The 19,218-nt window shown below is 38.9% G+C and overlaps 2 protein-coding genes across 2 annotated transcripts in view; one reads left to right on the top strand and one right to left on the bottom strand.

Moving 5' to 3' along the window:
* Window positions 1-19,218, bottom strand: part of ctnna2 (catenin (cadherin-associated protein), alpha 2) — a 336,397-nt gene that overhangs the window by 94,464 nt on the left and 222,715 nt on the right.
* On the top strand, window positions 9,868-14,573 carry lrrtm1 (leucine rich repeat transmembrane neuronal 1). Its single transcript, XM_043243373.1, has one exon. It carries the CDS (start codon window positions 11,002-11,004, stop codon window positions 12,574-12,576), a length of 1,575 nt encoding a protein of 524 aa, XP_043099308.1. The 5' UTR covers window positions 9,868-11,001; the 3' UTR covers window positions 12,577-14,573.

A 19,218-nucleotide genomic window follows, 5' to 3' on the forward strand; every position in this document is an offset into this window, starting at 1 on the left:
GAAAAAATGTGTGAATATTTCTTTAACAAGTTTTAATAATAATTGTTTTTTTATACAATTAGGCTAAGTGGTTAATGTGGTTGTATTGTTTATTTTATCATTTACTTGTTTTATTTAAATTTAGAATATGTAAAGACATAAAATGGAATATGTAAAGACATACATTATACTGTACAAAGCAATACAAGAGTAAAATGTGTCTTTTATATGTTAAACCACTTTTATTATGTTTTATTTTGACAGGTTGCTGTGAATTTTCTGTGTGTATGCAGTATGATATTGTTGTTTTCTCAATTGAAATGGTAAAATTCTCTGGAGATGAACTCATGTTGTGAGATACAGAGGCTGAAAATCAATGCAAGGTCATGTGTGCATCAGTATTTGTGTAGTAAACAAAACTGCGTCTCCGCCATTCATACATGCAGGATTACATATTAAATCTTTTGAATTTTAAATGTTCACATACGCTAGCTCACATCACGATGTGAATTAAGTGACAGACCATCTTTATTCATCCAAACAATTATGAATTCTGTGCCATTCAGTGCTATAGAGTGAATTCTGTTTAAATGAATGGACCCCACCATCGCGGGAAAACACCAGAGTTCGGTACCCAACCCTACTGCTGTCACTTTAAGAGCTGCCCAGATCCAATATACTGTTACACCTTTCTTTTCTTTCTTTCTCAACCGTTTTCTGTTTACTGTGTTTACAAGGATAATTGCAAAGTGTGTGTATTTAACCATTTAAAGCATTAGATCACGCTCTATAAACATCATCTTTTTCAAGAGAATAAAATCACCTGTTTTTACAAATCTTCAAACATTTCCATGACCATGTAGCTCAGAAACATCATGCGAGTGTGTAATACCTGTTCAAAATCGAGATTATAAAGCTTGGTTTTCCAATAAACTAGTAGGATTGACACGTTTAAATACATTTACTTGTGACTTCACAGATTTCATTAACTAATATTCACACCCCATTGAGTTTCTAGGTTTCTAGCAGGTGAAAAGAGGTTTCGGACAGAGAGCAACAGCAGTGTGATGGGGTGGCCAGCAATGCAGAATGTAGTACAGCGCAGTTTAGAAAAAGCACTAGAGCAGCATTCATTTTTTGAATGAGAGGGTGTGGGCAGAGCTTGAAGTAGGCACAAATCTAGTGAAACTGCTTTGTATGCGTGGTTAAGAAGCAGAGTGCCTGTGTCTAAGAGCTGTAAGCAAAACACCACCAATCTAGGATCATGCTGCTTCCTTGTCTACTCCGGTCTTTTGCTGAAGAACCCTGTCTGCCACCCTGTAACAGTCACTGATGCAGCAAGTACCCGGATCCCTCGGCATGGCCCCGCATCGTGTAATATTCATCATCATAATACAGTCTACTGTGTCTGCTGCTGGGTTGGAAAATAATGGATGGACCAAACACACACTTCCATCATTCTACTTCTACTTACTTTAATTCAGTTCCAGCTAGAGAGCCGAATTGGGTTTATCCACTTGAGAAATATGATGATTCTGACAGACACAAACACATGTGTTGATATATAAATGCGGTCCCAACGGGCACTCAAACATAGCTCTGTGTGACACGTTCTCCCACCAGGCAAATATCCGGGACTGTAAAGATGAAGTTTTATTGATTTTCCCATTTGGGAGACTGGGAGGTGCTTATCAGAGCACATATAGTGCCGCACATTCTCCAGGGATCTGGCTAAATTCTCTAGCCCGCACATACACACATAAACGAGTGCTTTACAGCACTTGAGGGAGGTGATGTCTGTGTCGATGGAGTCCACTCATGCTCTGGTAGCCGGTGACACGTGTGTGTTGGTTCACTGCGAGCTGAAGTTGGTTTGAGTGTGCGGTTACAGCTCTGCCTTTCCTTGTCACAGGACAGCTCTGTTTCTACCGCCAGCCGTAGCTTCACAAGGGTCTTTTTGAGTGTACAGCACTGATTAGAAATAGCTTTCCCCATTGCTCAGTATACCAACGACCTGTTTTTACTACAAAAGTCCTGTCATCATTATCGTTGTTCTGTTTTTCTCAGACACACCTCTCCTCTAACCTTACTCTATCTGAACATCTATCCTGTCAAGCCTGTCTGTCTCAGGGGTTTTCAAAACACCAGGGATCCCCAGGTGGTGGCAACGGGGTGAACGGTAGTAAAATAAAAATTAACAATGTTTTATTTATGTCAATAGAGATATTTACAGCAACAGGTTTTCTACAAAATAAAAGTTGTATTTAGCAATAATATGTGTAATAACAAATATAATATTTTCTGTTTGGCAATGATTAATCACTATTAATCGCATCCAAAATAAGTTTTTGTTAATAATAAAATAATGTTTCCGCTACATTCATTTTAATGTGAAACACTGAAGATCATCCCCTTTGCAGCTTCCCACTGACAATATAGTGATGTTGCTTGCATCAATCGCAGTGAGGTTATTAGAACAGCACTCAGAGCAGAACTTGAATTTTAGTACAGGATTGTGGCTATTAATGATAATTCTACTCATTTCTGCAGGTTCTGTGCTAATAACGTGATGACAGATGATGGTCCACAGCTCGCGAGGGTGGGAGATTTTAAGGAGAGCTAAGGAGAGATTTAAAAATGATTACACTGCTTTTTAAATTTGATATTGATTTAATAGTCAGTTCAGTTTTATAACAGTTAAATAAACACAATAAAGACTGAAGTACAAAGCCTTTCATTTATGTAATAAATAATTGTTTTGCCTACTATTAAGTGACTTGCGTTGTCTGACTATAACACTACTGCATTTTATCAATGTAAATTGTTCCAAATTAAGTAACAGCTCAGCCACTGCACAACTTTAAAAGCAAACACAGCAGCGTTTAGTTCATGAATATAATTCTGTACATAAACAAATCTAATGAGTCAGTGATTCATGATTACCCATTCATAAAGGCAGCCACTTGATTCATTCATGAATGAATCAGCTGTTTGAATAAACTTTTCAAGGATAAAATTAGTGATTTGCTGCAACCTGCTGGTGGATTTTGTTTAATTTTTAACCTATAATTTCAGTTATTTAAATTGTTTTATATTTCTATATTAAAAATTTTAGATTTAAAACATTATTCTTATTCTTCTTATTTATGATTTTAATTGCACCCATGCCACCTCTGAGCCCCATTAAATGTCTGAAAATGTCCCCATAAGACACTTTAGTGTTTTTCTGTGCCAACTCTGCAGAATAAATTTATTAATACTAATTTCATATGAAGATAACTAATTTGTCTTATCCTATTCCTTATTAATTTATTATGTGTATATGTATATATGAATAATTTAAGAATAATTTTCTAATTGTATACTGTACATACATATATATATATATTTGATTAATCGTCCAGCACTAATAATATGTAATAATTTGTGCTTGTAATAATTTATAAGGCAAAAAGAAACTACATTTTATATTAACTACAATAAGCATATAAAAGCATAACATATTCAGATTTTAACTTTTTAACATCGTTCTTATTATTACTATTATTATAAATACTACTACTACTAAAATGTATTAATATACATAACTTGCATTTAAAACATGACACTTGCATGACTATTTTCCTCATATAAAATATATTGTCTCTCATGTCCAAATAGAACAGAATCCTCAGAATATATGACCTGGCCTAATGGAGTTTCCACATATTCCACACAATGTGGCACCATGAAAAATAAAAAAATCCCCTGGAGCAGAATGAGGTTAAGTGCACCGGGCAAGGGGAAAAACAGAGTTGTACCATGACCTGCTCCAAATGGGCATCAAACCAGCAACCTTACAGTTGGCAACCATCATCATTACCCCATATACAACACCCTCTCATCTTTCCCCATTTCCACTGGCTATACAAAATGGGATCAGCTTTCTGGTGAAAGCTCCAGCTCACGGTAAGCTCCACAGTCCCCTCTCTCCCTCCTCACAGGAAGGGTAAGTCTCAGTCAGGCTTGACCCTTCATTGTCATTCCTCCACATTATCTCAGTAGAGGGCCAATTAGGCATTAACCACATTATATACCCAGAGACCCCTCTTTAGCCACCGCTGGGCTCAATAACACATTACCATAGAGACTATTTAAAAGAAGATGCTTTTAATTGTCAGGCGACATGAAAACCTGCCCACTAGCATGTGACAAGCCCTAGTGACAGTGTCATTTAAAGACAGAGGGGAAAAACAATATTGACAACGGCAGACAGAGACTAGGACATCACGCATCAAAAAATGATTCATTGAATGATTCAACGAGTGATTCATGAGCAGGATTTACGGGCAGCCATGAAGACAGCAACTGACTTGTAATGACAAATTGCTTTGTGATGGTAATGACAGACAAAATAGCTGGTTGGAATATTGAGCTTATGAGAACTCATGAGACTACATATCAAAGTCTACATATTATCCATTTAGAATGTGGCTCTTTTTTGCATGTTTAATGGTGACTGTCTAATACTTATTGTCGCTAATGGGAGTTTGATCAAAGAGGTACTAGTCAACATGCTTTCAGGATAAGCTGTCTGTCTGGCTCTTTCAGTGGCTCTACATGCTTGTTTTTTTTTCCAAGACATTAAGGATATTCAAGAAGGACTGAGATTGGATTTATTTAAATAGTTTAAAGCCAAGAAACATGCCCAGGCTGGTGAAAGATTGTATGCCAAAACAAAGAATCCTCTAATCCGGAAAAATCAGATAACAACATGTCATTACAAAGAAACATATTTAATAAATCACATATCTCGACCTGTTCCAAAATTCAAGAGATTTGTAGTTATGCATGATTATATAGTCCTTTTTTCCACATACTGCATTATTTGGACCAGGTCATAATTTATCATGAACTGATTCATATCTATAACAAATCACTACAGCGAGGCTCCATCATAATGATCTTTTTTCCCTTTCTTTGTTTAGAATATAAATTAGAGGGGAAAATAGTCAATTTATTAATTTATGTATTCATTTGATTTCGTGCAATGCAAAGATAATCAGGTAATCTAATATGAAAAATCTAAACAAAAGAGGGCAATTCTAGCATTTTGTGTCAGTTCAGTGATTTACTATTTTAAAATGCCTTATTTTGCTACTTTCTTTGAATGTGTGAGATTTTGATTTATTAGCTGCAATAGGGTAAACAACTACTTGTACAACCTATGAATTGAAACTTGTCAGATAGGTTCTCTTATATTAAATAATGAATTTAATTCACACACATGTAACATGATTATAGACAGTAGGAGGTGCCCGTTCTCTTGGTAAATGCACAAACACATGAAGCGTGGCTCTGCTGAACTAGCACTACAAAATTTTATCACACCAAAGTACCTTGGTCAGGAGGCCTCAGCTGTGGTTCACCTAAAGAACCTCTCAGTGGAGATGGAGTTGCTTAGAGAGCTGAATCAATAAGCCTTTAGCCTCAGGGCAGGAACTATCTAGGGATTGGGGCTGAACAGCAAAGGTTTCTGGGTCTTCACAATTTTTAAAGTGTTACCTTAACACTATTACTTTCAGACTATTTGATTCATAAAAGCTAAGTTACTGTAAAAATTCTTAGTGATTACATTCATATTATTCAAGCAGACTGTATGGCCCACACATAATCTTCATGTTTTGTGTGTGTATGTATGCACATATGCTACCATTCAAAAGTTTGGGGTCATTATAATTTTTTGTTTTGTTTTTAAAGAACTTAATACTTCTATTCCGCAATGATGCATTAACTTTTGAACTTTCTAACTTTCTTATTGTGTTTCTGATCAAATAAATGTAGGGTTTCTGTACTACCGTTAAAGCTGCCTTTCCACTATCTCTGACTTTCGCATACAATTATTCGCCCCCACACTGCTCCCGTACTATTCTACTATTCGTACTATATCAAAAACACATACCAGTTAACCAAAGATCAAAGTTACCACCACTCGTATTTAAATGTGCCCACGTGAGCTTGTGCTCAGATGAGGGAGACTGAAATCACACAATCCCCCCGTTGAGAGAAAAATAAATGATAATGCAATTTGGAAGTGGTGAGAAATTTGTAAATTTGTAGAATTTTATTAATGGCTAAAGTTCAGTTTCTTCCCCATCTTTAAGTGCATATTCCACACAGGTCTAGTGAAAATGTCAACAAGGAAGTAGGTGAAAGGTACAGATGGAAAGAGAGAGAGGTGTGAATATTCCCTTGTTGTTTTATTCTGGCATTTCAAGGTATCCCACTTGCATTAATGAGGACCCACTATCCTAAACCAGCACATTGGCCCAATGAGCAGTTAGGAGGGACACTCAGGAGTCCACAAAGACCTCCACATTCCTTTGATGACTCAGTGTCCAAATGGCCCACTGAGAGAAGTCACTCTTTCATACTCATCTGAGAGTAGGCCTGTGGAGTCAGGTCCTTGGGGAAATGGGTGACTTTTTTGCACCAGTACTCTATTATCCAAGACGGCAGAGAAAGTACAAAAAAGACCAGACATTTCAAGGCAATGCTTCTACTGGTCAGGAATAGTAGTAACTGTGTGCAGGTCTGCATGCAAATCTCTGCAGCATGTCTGAGGCGGGTAGGTAGACCTCACTGACAAGACTGCTAATCCAGAGCAGAGCCATTGATTGAACACGTCCCTAAATGCTGTGCTCTGCCTGGCAAGTGCGGTCATTTTAAGTCTCATCAGGATAGGGCAGAGCAGGTATATATTATAATTGCAAGAGAGCTACGGTGGACTTAGCTGCACCGGATGTGGGAATGTGTGGTTAAACACTTAATGACGCAGAAAACATTTGCCACTGAGCATAACTGGATATTGATTAGGTGTATAATGCATAAACACAATGCACGTCTAATTGACGCTCTGAATAATTTCAGGTCCACCTCCTTTGTTCATGTCATCTCTATCAAGTATGGAAATAAAGATGGAGCCACATCTCTCAAGGTACCAATCTGTGCTCTGAACAATGAAAAAATAAATACATAAATAATAACAATCATTTGTTCACCATTAAAAACAAATCGTGTTCCAATGACAATTAAATCTTTTTGCCCATTTTTTTTTATTATATTGAAATAGTTTAGCAGTTCTCATAGCTATCAAGTCATATTATGACTTTCAAATTAATATTCTAATTATTTCAAATTTGAAACCCTTATTACCCAAGCTATTCAAAACTTTTTAAAAAATAATTGTATATATATTAAACAATTCAAATGTAACTCAAAAATTAACACTATACAAGAAAATAAATTAATTAATTAATGAAATGGGACTATATCTGGTCTATGGTGACTGTAACCAAAAGTGCTTCAGAGTCGTTTTCAGGAATGGTTTGAATTCTCACATTTCCTCATCGCTTTGTCAAGTCATTACTGGGCACCAAGTCATTAGCTGATGCTGCACCCATTTATTACAGCTAAAGAGCGATGGGCAAGGTGGAGGAGAGAAAGATCAGGCTTTGGGATGGGCTACGGTCGTAGGCTTTTTCCTTCCGCCTAGAGCTCAACACATCCATTTCTCTGTCAAATCTTTGCTGAGCATTTAGGGTGTGAAATAGGTAATAGATTTAAGGCACCATACATTAAAACAGCAGAGAAATGCTGTTATTTCATATAATCACCTAGAGAATAGAAAGCAAATGCACATTTTGTTATGGATTAATTTTTTTTTTCTTTGAGATACAGTGGGGTACAATTAAAATGATCTCAAAATAGCACTGTCAGTTTCTCCAAGATCTGTTGGTTTTACCCCAAAAGCAGACTGAAGCTGGCCCAATACCCCTGTGTTTCTCTCAAGTCTATGCTGGGCAGAGAGAGAGAGAGAGAGAGAGAGAGAAAAAGCTTAGTGGGCTCTTTTCCTAAAGGCGTAGGAGTTTTAGTCGTGAGTTAAGGTAATCCGAGTAGACGCTGTTCAGTTGCCCTTGTTTGCAGACTCCTGTGCCAATTAGCGGACTAAGGAGACTATGTGTGGCATATTTTCAACATGAGATTAATTCATATTTCACAGCGTGCTAAGCAAAGGAAAAGACTGATCTTAAAATTATGGGAGCCATCGGAAAGCAGGCAAACCAACAGATGCATGCTAGCTTCATGTACAGGATCGTCACAGCTCATTGTCCTTGAAAATTAATCGGAATGAAATGACAAGCCTGGGGACTGCAATCCGCGGTGCACTGCAACAAGGCTCCTGAGCAGAATATTTATGTAAGTCTGGCTAAGTGGCAACAGATGATATCTGTATTCCAACTGGATGCCGAGACTTGAAATGGCTGTGATAAACAAGCCTGGGGAGGCGGCATTATGAAATGTAAATGTTGTGATTCAGGATTAGGAATAGGCCAATGAGGGCGTGTGAGGGTGGGGCTGGGGCGTAAGTGGGAGGAGAGGGGAGTCTTCATGCCGTGGACTATATCTGAGCTTATGTGTACCACCAGCTAACCGCTATGACATATGGCGCATGATGCCATTACCACGCTCGCTGTGCACTCATTTTTCAACAACCTAACAGCCTGAAAAGGCAATGCTTACACTACAATGCCATTTTGAACTCACTCTCATGGTCCGATTGGAGCCTGGCAAAAAAACACATTAATCTCGCTCGAAACCATATCAGTATTGGTTTGTGATAGCTCATCGGCTAGCAAGAGTAACTAGTCATTGGCACACACATAGTGACATGATGTTATTTATCGAGTCTCAAAAAACAATCAATAATACAAATACAGATTTAAGAAAGTTGAATGTTGTTGATGCAATCCAGAGGTAAGTATACACAAACACACACACACACACACACACACACACACACACACATGCATGTATACATATGAATATATTTAAGAAGAGTATGTTATGTTTACACATTTAACATGTTTATATAACATATGCAATATCAATAATATTTATATAAATATATACATGGATAGCCAGGTATTAATTTTCACTTGATCGAATTATCAAAATTAAATTATTCTTTTATGCCAAAAAAACATTAGGATATCAAAAAAAGCTCTTGTTCATGAAGATATTTTGTAAATTTCCTACCGTAAGCATACTAAAACTAAATTTTTGGACAATTTCTGATGTTTTTGCAGCCTCAGATTATAGATTTTCAAATAGTTGAATCATGTCCAAAAATTGTACTATCCTAACAGAAACCACATATCAATAGAAAGCTTATTTATTCAGATGATGTATAAATCTCAATTTAAATATTTTTTACCCTTATTACTGGTTTTGTGGTCCAGAGTTAAAAATGGTATACCACATTTTCTATTAAATAATCAGACAGTCATCTCGGGTGCTGCCCACCCATAGCCATGTGTTCTGCCTATAATAAAAGATAAAATGATAATAATTAATAAAATATCATTAAATTATCCTCCTGTTTACGCAAGACTTTCAACACACCAAACCACAGGGAATTGACACACTGCTTAAATCATTAGAAGGATATTAATCTGCAATAATAAGCAAACCATGTACTACAAACAGTAGATGTTGGCAGATAGATGGCGTGTTCCAATTCATTTAGAAAGCGAGGGAGGGAGGGAGGGGTGGGGGCTGGGGTGTTACAGTTGTGTGCTTCATTTAAACCATAGTTTAAACCCGGCCTCTCTTAAATATCAAATTGTCTCAGGCTCCAAAAAGAGAGAGGGAGAGAGAATGAAAGAAAGAAAAAGAGAGAAAGAGAGAGAGAGAGCGAGAGAGAGAGAAAGAAAGAGAGAGAGAGCATTGAAGAAAAAAGGTTGAGCAGAAGAGCAGCAGGAGGAGGTGGAGGGTGGGAGGGAGAGAGAACGAGAGAGAGCGAGAGAGAGAGAGAGAGAGAGAGAGAGAGAGAGAGAGAGCCTGGGCTGAATTGTGAGTGGCTTACGACACTCAGTGAACAGAAGGTGTTTCTGCATGCACTGCCAGTGCACTAGTCTGCTGCAAGGGATCGAGCATCTCTCTCCTCCCCAAACACCGCGCCTGCCTTCAGCCTCAGCATCTACAGCCTCCGCAAACCACAGGAAATGAGCTTCATACAAAGGAGACATTGCTGAAGATTCGAGTCTTACTAGACACACTATCATCAATGATGTTTGGATATCACTGCTATACAAAGAATTAAAAAAGAACAGGAAAAAGAAAAAGAGAGCTATATGATGCTGATCACACAGCTTTTGCATCTTGTGTATAATTGTGAAGAAACGAAACGAGCACTGACAGAATGCCAACGAGATTCACTCAATGTACATTGTGCAGGTCAGTGATCACTTTAGGTTATGGATGGTGATTTGCGACGACAGATCGGGAGTCTTTGACGACAAGGGAGGAAAAGAGGGAGAGTGAGAGTTTGGAGTGGATTATTCCCTCCTTCATGCGCGTTTTCCCCCGCTCGTCTCTCCCACAGTTCGGCGCAGCAGTCAATGCAGAGGAACGGCGGTGAGAGGACAGCGCTCATGCATGCAGCCCGGGAAACTTGCACTTCCTACCAGCCTGCTGAATGCCACTTGGATTCGTTCTCTTTTTGGCTCTTTCACACGAGGAGAACTAAGACATTGTAAGTCTGCCAGGATCTGGTGTCCGATGAAAAGGAGGGGGGGCTGCATTTGTACCACACTGGGGTCTTTTTTAGTTTCGCACATAATTAGTGTCGGCACAAAGGGATCAACTGAATAGAGGTTGTCAGCCTCTGGAAAGGGGTGAGTAGGCATCCTTTCATGTGAGATTGATTCTCGAGGAGCGCAATTTTTTTTTTGTACCTTCGTCTCTCTTTTCCTTTCTCTGATCTAACATGAGCAAAGTGACTTGTCGTTTATTTGCCGTCGCTCTTCTCCTTTCGACGTGGCAGGATTTCTTGATTCTTTAAGTAACAAATCACCATCCATATTCTCCAGAAATACACATCAGCTGAAAAGACTTGGGGAGTTACAAATCACGAAATCCAAAATGACCAAGATCTGAAAGATTCAATGGACTTTTTCTCTACGACACTGCAGGATATTCATGCTAATGGATTTCCTCCTAATTGGTCTGTACCTAAAGTGGCCGCTAAGGAAGCCCCCTGGGCTAATACTGTGCTCCCTGGGCATTGTTCTGAAAATAGTTCCGTTGGTGGGGGGGAGCTGTCCGAGGCCATGCCGATGCGACAACAAGCTGTTGTATTGTGAAGGGCTCAACCTGACTGACATTCCCCAAAACCTAAGCAGCGCCATTGGTTTGTCCCTGCGCGAGAATAACATCTCTGAGCTGCGGGAGGGGAACTTTGTGGGCCTGTCGCAGCTTACCTGGCTCTACTTGGATCACAACAACATCGAGATTGTGGAGGAGAATGCCTTTGAGAGGCTGCGAAGGGTTAAAGAGTTGGATCTGAGCACCAACCGGATAGAGAGCCTACCTAACGGGACCTTCAGACCTCTGCCCAACCTGCGAATATTGGATTTATCCTATAACAGACTTCAGTCCTTGGAGCCAGACCTTTTCCATGGCCTTAGGAAGCTTACCAATTTACATTTGCGCTACAATGCCCTTAAATTCATCCCTGTGCGGATTTTCCAGGATTGCAGGAGCATGCAATTCCTGGATCTGGGTTACAACCAGCTGCAGAGCCTGGCACGTAATTCATTTGCCGGACTCTTCAAGCTCACTGAGCTGCATCTGGAGCACAACGAGTTGGTGAAAGTCAATCTGGCCCATTTCCCCCGCCTCATATCCCTGCGGACCCTCTACATGCGAAACAATAAGGCCACCATTGTGGTCAGCACCCTTGACTGGACCTGGGACCATTTGGAGAAGATTGACTTCTCCAACAATGAGATTGAGTATATCGAGCCACACGTTTTCGAGAGTGTGCCCAACCTTAACACTCTTATGCTGGACTCTAATAAACTGACTTACATAGATCAGCGGATTTTGGACTCATGGACATCCCTGAGCAGCATCACTCTGTCGGGTAATGACTGGGAATGCAGCAGGAATGTCTGTGCCTTGGCTTCCTGGCTCAGCAACTTCCAGGGACAACGTGACAGTGGCCTGCTGTGCGCCAGCCCAGACATTGCACAGGGTGAGGACATTCTGGATGCCGTCTACGCTTTCCAGTTATGCGAAGACAATGTGGAAGCAACAACACAGACCTTCACCGCTACCAGAAACCGTGCCAGAGGCTTCATATATGATGGGCCAACGAGAAACCCCTATGACCTGCAGGATGTGGAAGGCGGGGAAGTGGTGACCAACTCCTTAACGGTGACTGCGTCTGCTGATGACCTGGAGAGCACCATGCAGATTCACAAGGTGGTGACGGGCACCATGGCCCTCATTTTCTCCTTCCTGATCATGGTCCTCATGCTCTATGTGTCCTGGAAATGTTTCCCAGCAGGCATCAGGCAGTTGAGGCAGTGTTTCACCAGCCAGCGTCGCAAGCAGAAGCAGAAGCAGACCATGCAGCAGATGGCTACTACGTCTGCATCCGAGTACTACGTTGACTACAAACCCAACCATATTGAGGGGGCACTTGTCATCATCAACGAGTACGGCTCTTGCACGTGCCAACAGCAGGCATCTCGAGAGTGCGAGGTGTGATATTCCAACCATGCCATTTTTAAAATTCAATGGATTCAAAGTATGAATGGATATGAAACACAAGTTAACTTGGCACCTCATTTTGCTGCTCTCAGAAGGAAGCTAACATTTCTCGAGTGCAAATGGACTAAAAACAGGGATTTAGTGCTGGTTTCAACAGCCTCAAAGCCTTGTAGGAGAACCTGACTCTGACACCTGTGTACTTGATGCAAAAGATGTGGAATAATTATGTTGACCTGTCCTGGCTTCTCTTATGAAGAGTGGATATTTGAGCTTTAATGTGTCTTTCTACTTCAGGATATTCTAGGACTTTCTAAAGCTATCGAGGACATTCAAAACAAAATTTTTACTGTGGTAACAAACAGACAAAATCGGAGAGGAAAACAACAGAACAAAGAAACCCTTAAAAAAGATTCTATGTAAAATATGTTAACAGCAGAAATGCAAGAGTGGGGATAAAATGCAAGATGTTATCCTATTTCTTTTGTAATCTATGGAGAAAAAAAAGAGGAAAATACAAATGTTTAAATAAATGAATTGCAATTCACAGTACTCATTATTGCAGGTGAGTTGGAGGGTTGCTTTTTTGTCTGTGATCGCGGGGAAAGATGTTCGGAGAGCTCTGCGGTATTGCAGGATGTAAATAAGCAGGGCTGTTGGGAGTGCTTCACTTCATTTGAAATGTTAAGCCTCAGTCTAAGATTCGGATCTCTTCGTCTCTCTCCCTGAGATATAATCACTGTGCAAAGCTTGATTGCTATGGCTGTTTGCAGTTGCCCCCCCCTTGTACCTATCCTGAATAGATTAAGCAAACTAGCAAAAAACAAAACAGGCTGACGCGGTTTGATCGGATCTCACATGATAAAGTCAAACATTTGTGAGCTGTGCAAATAAACAAGACAAGGAGTGTCTAAGACCTTAATTCCCTTCACTGCTTCGACAGACATCACACGTAAAAAAAAGAGCCTCAACCAAGGGGTAAAAATCTGAGCGAGAGGAGGCCTTAAACATTTAAATCTAAATGTACTTGAAATCGGTGTGATTAATTATCCATTTCATTTGGTTTTATTCATTTTTTTTTCTCACACGAAAACAGCTAGCTGAATTCTAGATGTATATTTAATTGTGGCTTTCTGTTTAAATGTGACATTTCTTTAAAAGATGTCCTGTGGTAAGCCATTGTTATTGTGTGACTGATCATCCTGACGGATTGTTAGATCGTGTGCAGACCGCATCAGTGGCTACTGCGCTGGTGAAAGCACAGGGCCTCTGAGAGAAGGTACAGGCTGCTCCCTAGTGTTCATACCAGCAGTAGAGGAAGACGAGATAGCGCAGCAGCAACAAGCCCTTGAATTTCTCTTGCCCAGGCTTTGTTTGTGTTCGTGTGTGTATATGCCTGTTGCTTATCTATATGCAGTCTCTAAGCTCAGCTCAGGATTACTACCATAGCATCTGGACTAAACAACAAAAGCAGGCTGATTATAAAAAGGGAGATTTCACTTTACATCTACTATGTTTTCACCTCACTCACTTGGCTGTTATAATGATGGATTTGTTTAGTACAAATAGGGGACATGCCACTGTGAAGATGGTTTGTGTGTGTGTGTGTGTGTGTGTTTGTGTTTGTGTGTGTGAAAGAGAGAGAGTGCATGTAAGTGTATGCATTTAAATTTGAACTATTTAAGTGGGTGTGTTTTTTGTGTCATCTCCTAAAACGGTGGAATTAAGTTTGTTCTGACTAGCTGCATGTGTGAAGTATTATTTTGTCATGTATGACTGAGATATGCCTTAAAGGGACAATGTAAGGCTGAGCAAATATTTTTACAATCAAATCAAACAGTTTTATTATGAATTCCAAAGTCCCGCCCCCTTTGAGTCCTTTAATACTTGATACGAAACTGTTCTATTTTCAGCACTGTATTTGATGAGTATATGAAGCTAAGCCAAGCTAAACCAATAAAATGTATTCCTACTGTTGTAAATGATACGCAATGTGACACGCTTTGCCCTTTTCTGATTAATCTAGTCATGCTATATTTTTTTCTTGATTTATCTTATTTGCTGTTTATGCTTGTTTTCTGTCAGGTGAAGACATTAATGCATTATTCAGAACATCTGGTCTGACACTCCTTGGACTACAATCTTTTCTATCCTCGTGAATTATACTGTTCATGACATATTTTGAAGCAAAGCCCTAAATATGTACACTCCGACGTGTGGTTGAGTTTTTAATGAATCCTCTGGAGAGTATTAAAAAAACCAAAACATAAAACAAACAAACAAAAAAAAAAACACCTCTATTTGACTGAGTGGCAGATTCCTAGCATCAACATAATGATGACAGCATTGTTCCCTGCACAGCCGGAAAAAAAGGAAAGAAATTGTAGCTATTCACAATCCTTCCTTCTCAAAACAGGTGGTTGGATTGAGGAAAACAAAAACAAATCTTTCACTAACAATAGCTGTTAACCATACCAGCGACGAGGCAACCTGCAGCAGGGGAAACAATGAAGCCGTAGAGCGAGTTGTTTGATTACGTTCACCCTTCTCTTTTCAAACTCTGAAAGAATCAGTGCCATCCTCCAATCAAAGCGCTTCTGCGGCCTATTTTTAGCACTTCTAGCTTATTTTGTATCAATATTGCATGTTTGTCATTTCATCTCAGCGCTGCTGGGAGTTGTTTAGAATTCCCTTTTCCCTTAATTATTATTATTTTCTATTTTTCTTCAAAAGAAGCAAATGAATATTTGAAGTGGCGGGAGGTTTTGTTTAATCTGAAGCTCTCTCCTCCTCCTTACACTGCTTAAAAATCCCTCTGCCCTCGAACTCTAACTAGAGTTACTGCTCTGACAATTAACTCTAATAATTAATACCGTTATTGATGAGGCTCGAGGCAGATCGATACGGATAGCTTTTAGCCAATTACAGACTTTCTTGCTTGTTACTTTTTCCAGACAAAATAAATAAATAATCTTGTGTTAGTGTTGACGGAGAGAAAAAATTCGGGGATGGTGGGGGTGGAGGAATATGGTTTATTTCTAAAACAATCTTTTATTGATATTTTGGCTAATTAGTGTGGGGAATGCTTGGCTATATGCCCAGCGCTATCAGAGTTGGGGGGTGGGGGCCTGCGATGGTCGATCGCTAAGACATGAATTCAAGCAGGGGCGAGCCCTTGGATCTGTGGGGAAGCAGTTGTGCCAAGTGGTAGGGGGCAAAACATTAGCTTTTGACCTTGTTAGTCTGAGCGCCCATGTCTGTGTATGTGTGTGCATGCAACACGCAAGCAGCAGCTGAATATGAAGATCTCAAGTGAGTACTTGAGGGCTGTACAGCACTGAGATGAGGAGGGTCAACACTGGTAAACAAAGCAAGACGCTACAAATAGCTACAGAGACATGAACAAATTCTTAATCCACGTAAATCAAGTGGGTCAATTTATGCAAATTGTCAGATCAAGCTCAAACAGTCTAAACTAAATTTGACTTAGCCCTATTTGACTATATAACTTCAGAAAAGACCAACATCACGGATTATGCTTATATAATTTATATTATTTACAAGTGAGATACTATTATATATTTTTTTTTAAGATTTTGAATAATTTTGCATTTTTATAGTTTATCTTGACAGTTTCAGTAATTGTGCATAAGTCTGTTACTAATAATTTTATTTTTCTTTTAGTTTTAACTATTAACTACAAGACGTACTTAAAATTCCAAAGTCTCAAATAATAATAATAAAAATGCAGTTATTCCAAAACTCTACTTCATTCTCAACAAAATACTCAGAGAACAAATGATCTAAATGAAGCAATCCATATGCATTTAATATCTCTATATTCTTTCTGTATGTCAACAACAGTTTCATTTGTGTTGATTTTAATTTCTTCTATTGAATTTTGGGAGAAACATCTAAGAAAAAAAAAACAACAACAACAAAAAAACATACACTTTTAATAAATCAACAGAAAGTTCCACTGTTAGATGCCTAGAATCTAAAGTATTTCTCTTGGTGTGTAAAAACCCTAGGACATCTGAGTTCTGAGTATTAATATCATGTAAACCTAGAAACAGCTGCCTAACAACCCAGACCACGTATCCTAGTTTCCTCGAATATCACACGGACAGATTGCATTTCATAAGAAATAAGAAATGGGTTGTGTAAATGCGTAGAAGGTCGGTGATATGGGAAAACTAGATTAAGTGTCACGGTATCAGCATACATAAAATCCAGATATTTCATCAGAGTCTCTTGATAGAGCACCAGATGCTTAACAAATTAATTAACCTTGCTTGCTGTCTCTCAGTGTTGATTGAATGCCCCTGTGTGCCATTCCCTGCCTCTGGTCTCGCATAATAAAACACCCACACATAAACAGATACCCTGCCAAAACGGATAGGAATGACCGGGACTCTAAAAGACAACATTAAGAATCTACACAAGAATTGACTGCTGCTACCCTGGGTGTCTTAAAAATGTATTCAAGTCAAGGTAAAGAACTTGCTTTTATTAGAATGTGAGTAAACTAAACAATATTGCTTTATCATTCTCCAGCTCATCATTGTAATTATCAACATGATCATCATCATCATCATCATCATTCTTATATGTGCATCTGCATCACTGCCGTCACATTAACAGTCACCGCAGGGGCACTGTGACATTTTCAAAATGTAACTAAATAATTCAAATAGCCATATATAATAAATGTATAGAGTGCCAGATAAGACTAATTTGCATGGGTTTAAATGCCCATTTAAACGGATACATACGCCCACGTCTTTATTAACAGATGAAGAGACACTAAAATGAGTGGGAAGAGGATATACATCAACACTTTATGAAACAACACAAAAGGCTGCTGCTGTTGCAATTTAAGTCACCCAATGTAAACAGCTTGGCGTTACATTAATGAATAATATAGCATTAGACACCATATTAAGTCAGATAGCAAATGGATGAACGGTAATGCTCGGGGCTAACGTTCAGCAACATCTGCTCTCTCATTCGTGGCGCTGAACTGAGCACACAGTTGTAGGGTGGAAACAATGCCGATTGTTATTTTCTGCAAGTTAGCGAAATATCTCATGGATTGCACCCAGCGCACAGTTCGCTGTTCTCCATTTATGCAGAATATCTGAAACGTGAGAAAACAGTGGTACTTATTTGCTGACCCTGACAGTGACTTTTCCCAGAAACCCTTGAGAGACAGAGCTACCTGAGAGCACTTTTGATGATTACCATGTGTGTGAGAGGGAGCACAAAAGGAGTTTAGAGCACTGTGGAGATCAGGACATATTAATGCATTGCAATCTGTGTCTGTACTGTGAGTAAAGCCAGAGAGAGAAAGATGTGGCACAATAAAGGAGATCAATAACCTTCGTCTCTGTCGCTCTATTTCTCTCTCCCTCTGTATTCTTGAAGCGTCAACTCTAAACTCCAAACTAAAGATGTTTCGATTATGCTTAACCTTATGCTTCCTTTAAAAACAAACCAAATGCTGCAGTAATGACATATTTTTAGAAATGAGCATCACCCCAATTCCCATTTTTCCCATTAGCTTTTGGATAACTAAGCTCTTTGAAGTTTTTTTTATTCTTATACATTTTGTTCATCATGATAATCTTCACAAATTAACACAACTTTCATGGATTTTTGATGACTTTAATTAGAATGAACTGTCAGCAAGATGACCTTCAATGTCCCCAAAAACCTCAATTTAGCTTCTTGATAGCATCTGGGGTATTACTGATATATTTTGTTGCATAGTATAAAATGTAAAAATATCTAGGCTGTTAATTATAGACGCGATTACAAGCATTTAACTAAAATCCCACTGACTTCAGGACAATGCAAATAACTCAGAACTAACTATAATGCTAACTCATCTCTGGGATTTGGCCTACAAAAATGTGTCGTCTGTGCAGCGTTCTAATTTGCATTTTCTTTAATTATGAGATGGAATAAATGTATGGTTACCTAGCAACTAGCAGTTCAATTTGCAATATTCAAAACATAATCTCTGCTATACTTTTTGAAGTACAGTCTCACAATTTCATATAAGAGTCTCATACTCGCAGGGTACAAACTTGCCCAAAGGACCATTAAGTTCATTGCATTGTTGCGTTGTATGTAAAACAATTAAAAAATGTTCTTCTCATAAACCACTTTCCAATTAAACATCATCAGTAGAAACTTGTTTTATGCTGTCAGTAGATATGGATACACATTAATGAAAGTTTTCACAGATCTGAGAAGAAGAAGTGTACATACGTACATCAAATCTTATATTTACCCTAGGAACGTGAGGTAGTTGGTATATATATTTTTTTAAATGTAACTGACAATAAAGCTGACTTCTCATAAAAAAGTAACTTCCCATAACATTCAGAATGGCTAATTTCTATATTTGAGGTGTTTTATTGCTGATTTATCTATTATGAGCCAATTATACCTCTCTTCAGTATCTCAAAGTGCCAGTAGTGGGTTATGAGATTCAACGTGTCAAAAACAAAAAGCACCTGATATCTGTGTTTGAACAGCTGAACACTCTCTGCTCTGACAGGATAAAAAAGAAATCTTGCAGAGCAGTAATTTCCGCAGTAATTCCTCTGCCCCACGGGATATCAAAGATGCTGC

The sequence above is a fragment of the Puntigrus tetrazona genome, chromosome 1 (assembly GCF_018831695.1).
Source record: "Puntigrus tetrazona isolate hp1 chromosome 1, ASM1883169v1, whole genome shotgun sequence".
NCBI classification, from domain to species: Eukaryota; Metazoa; Chordata; class Actinopteri; order Cypriniformes; family Cyprinidae; genus Puntigrus; species Puntigrus tetrazona.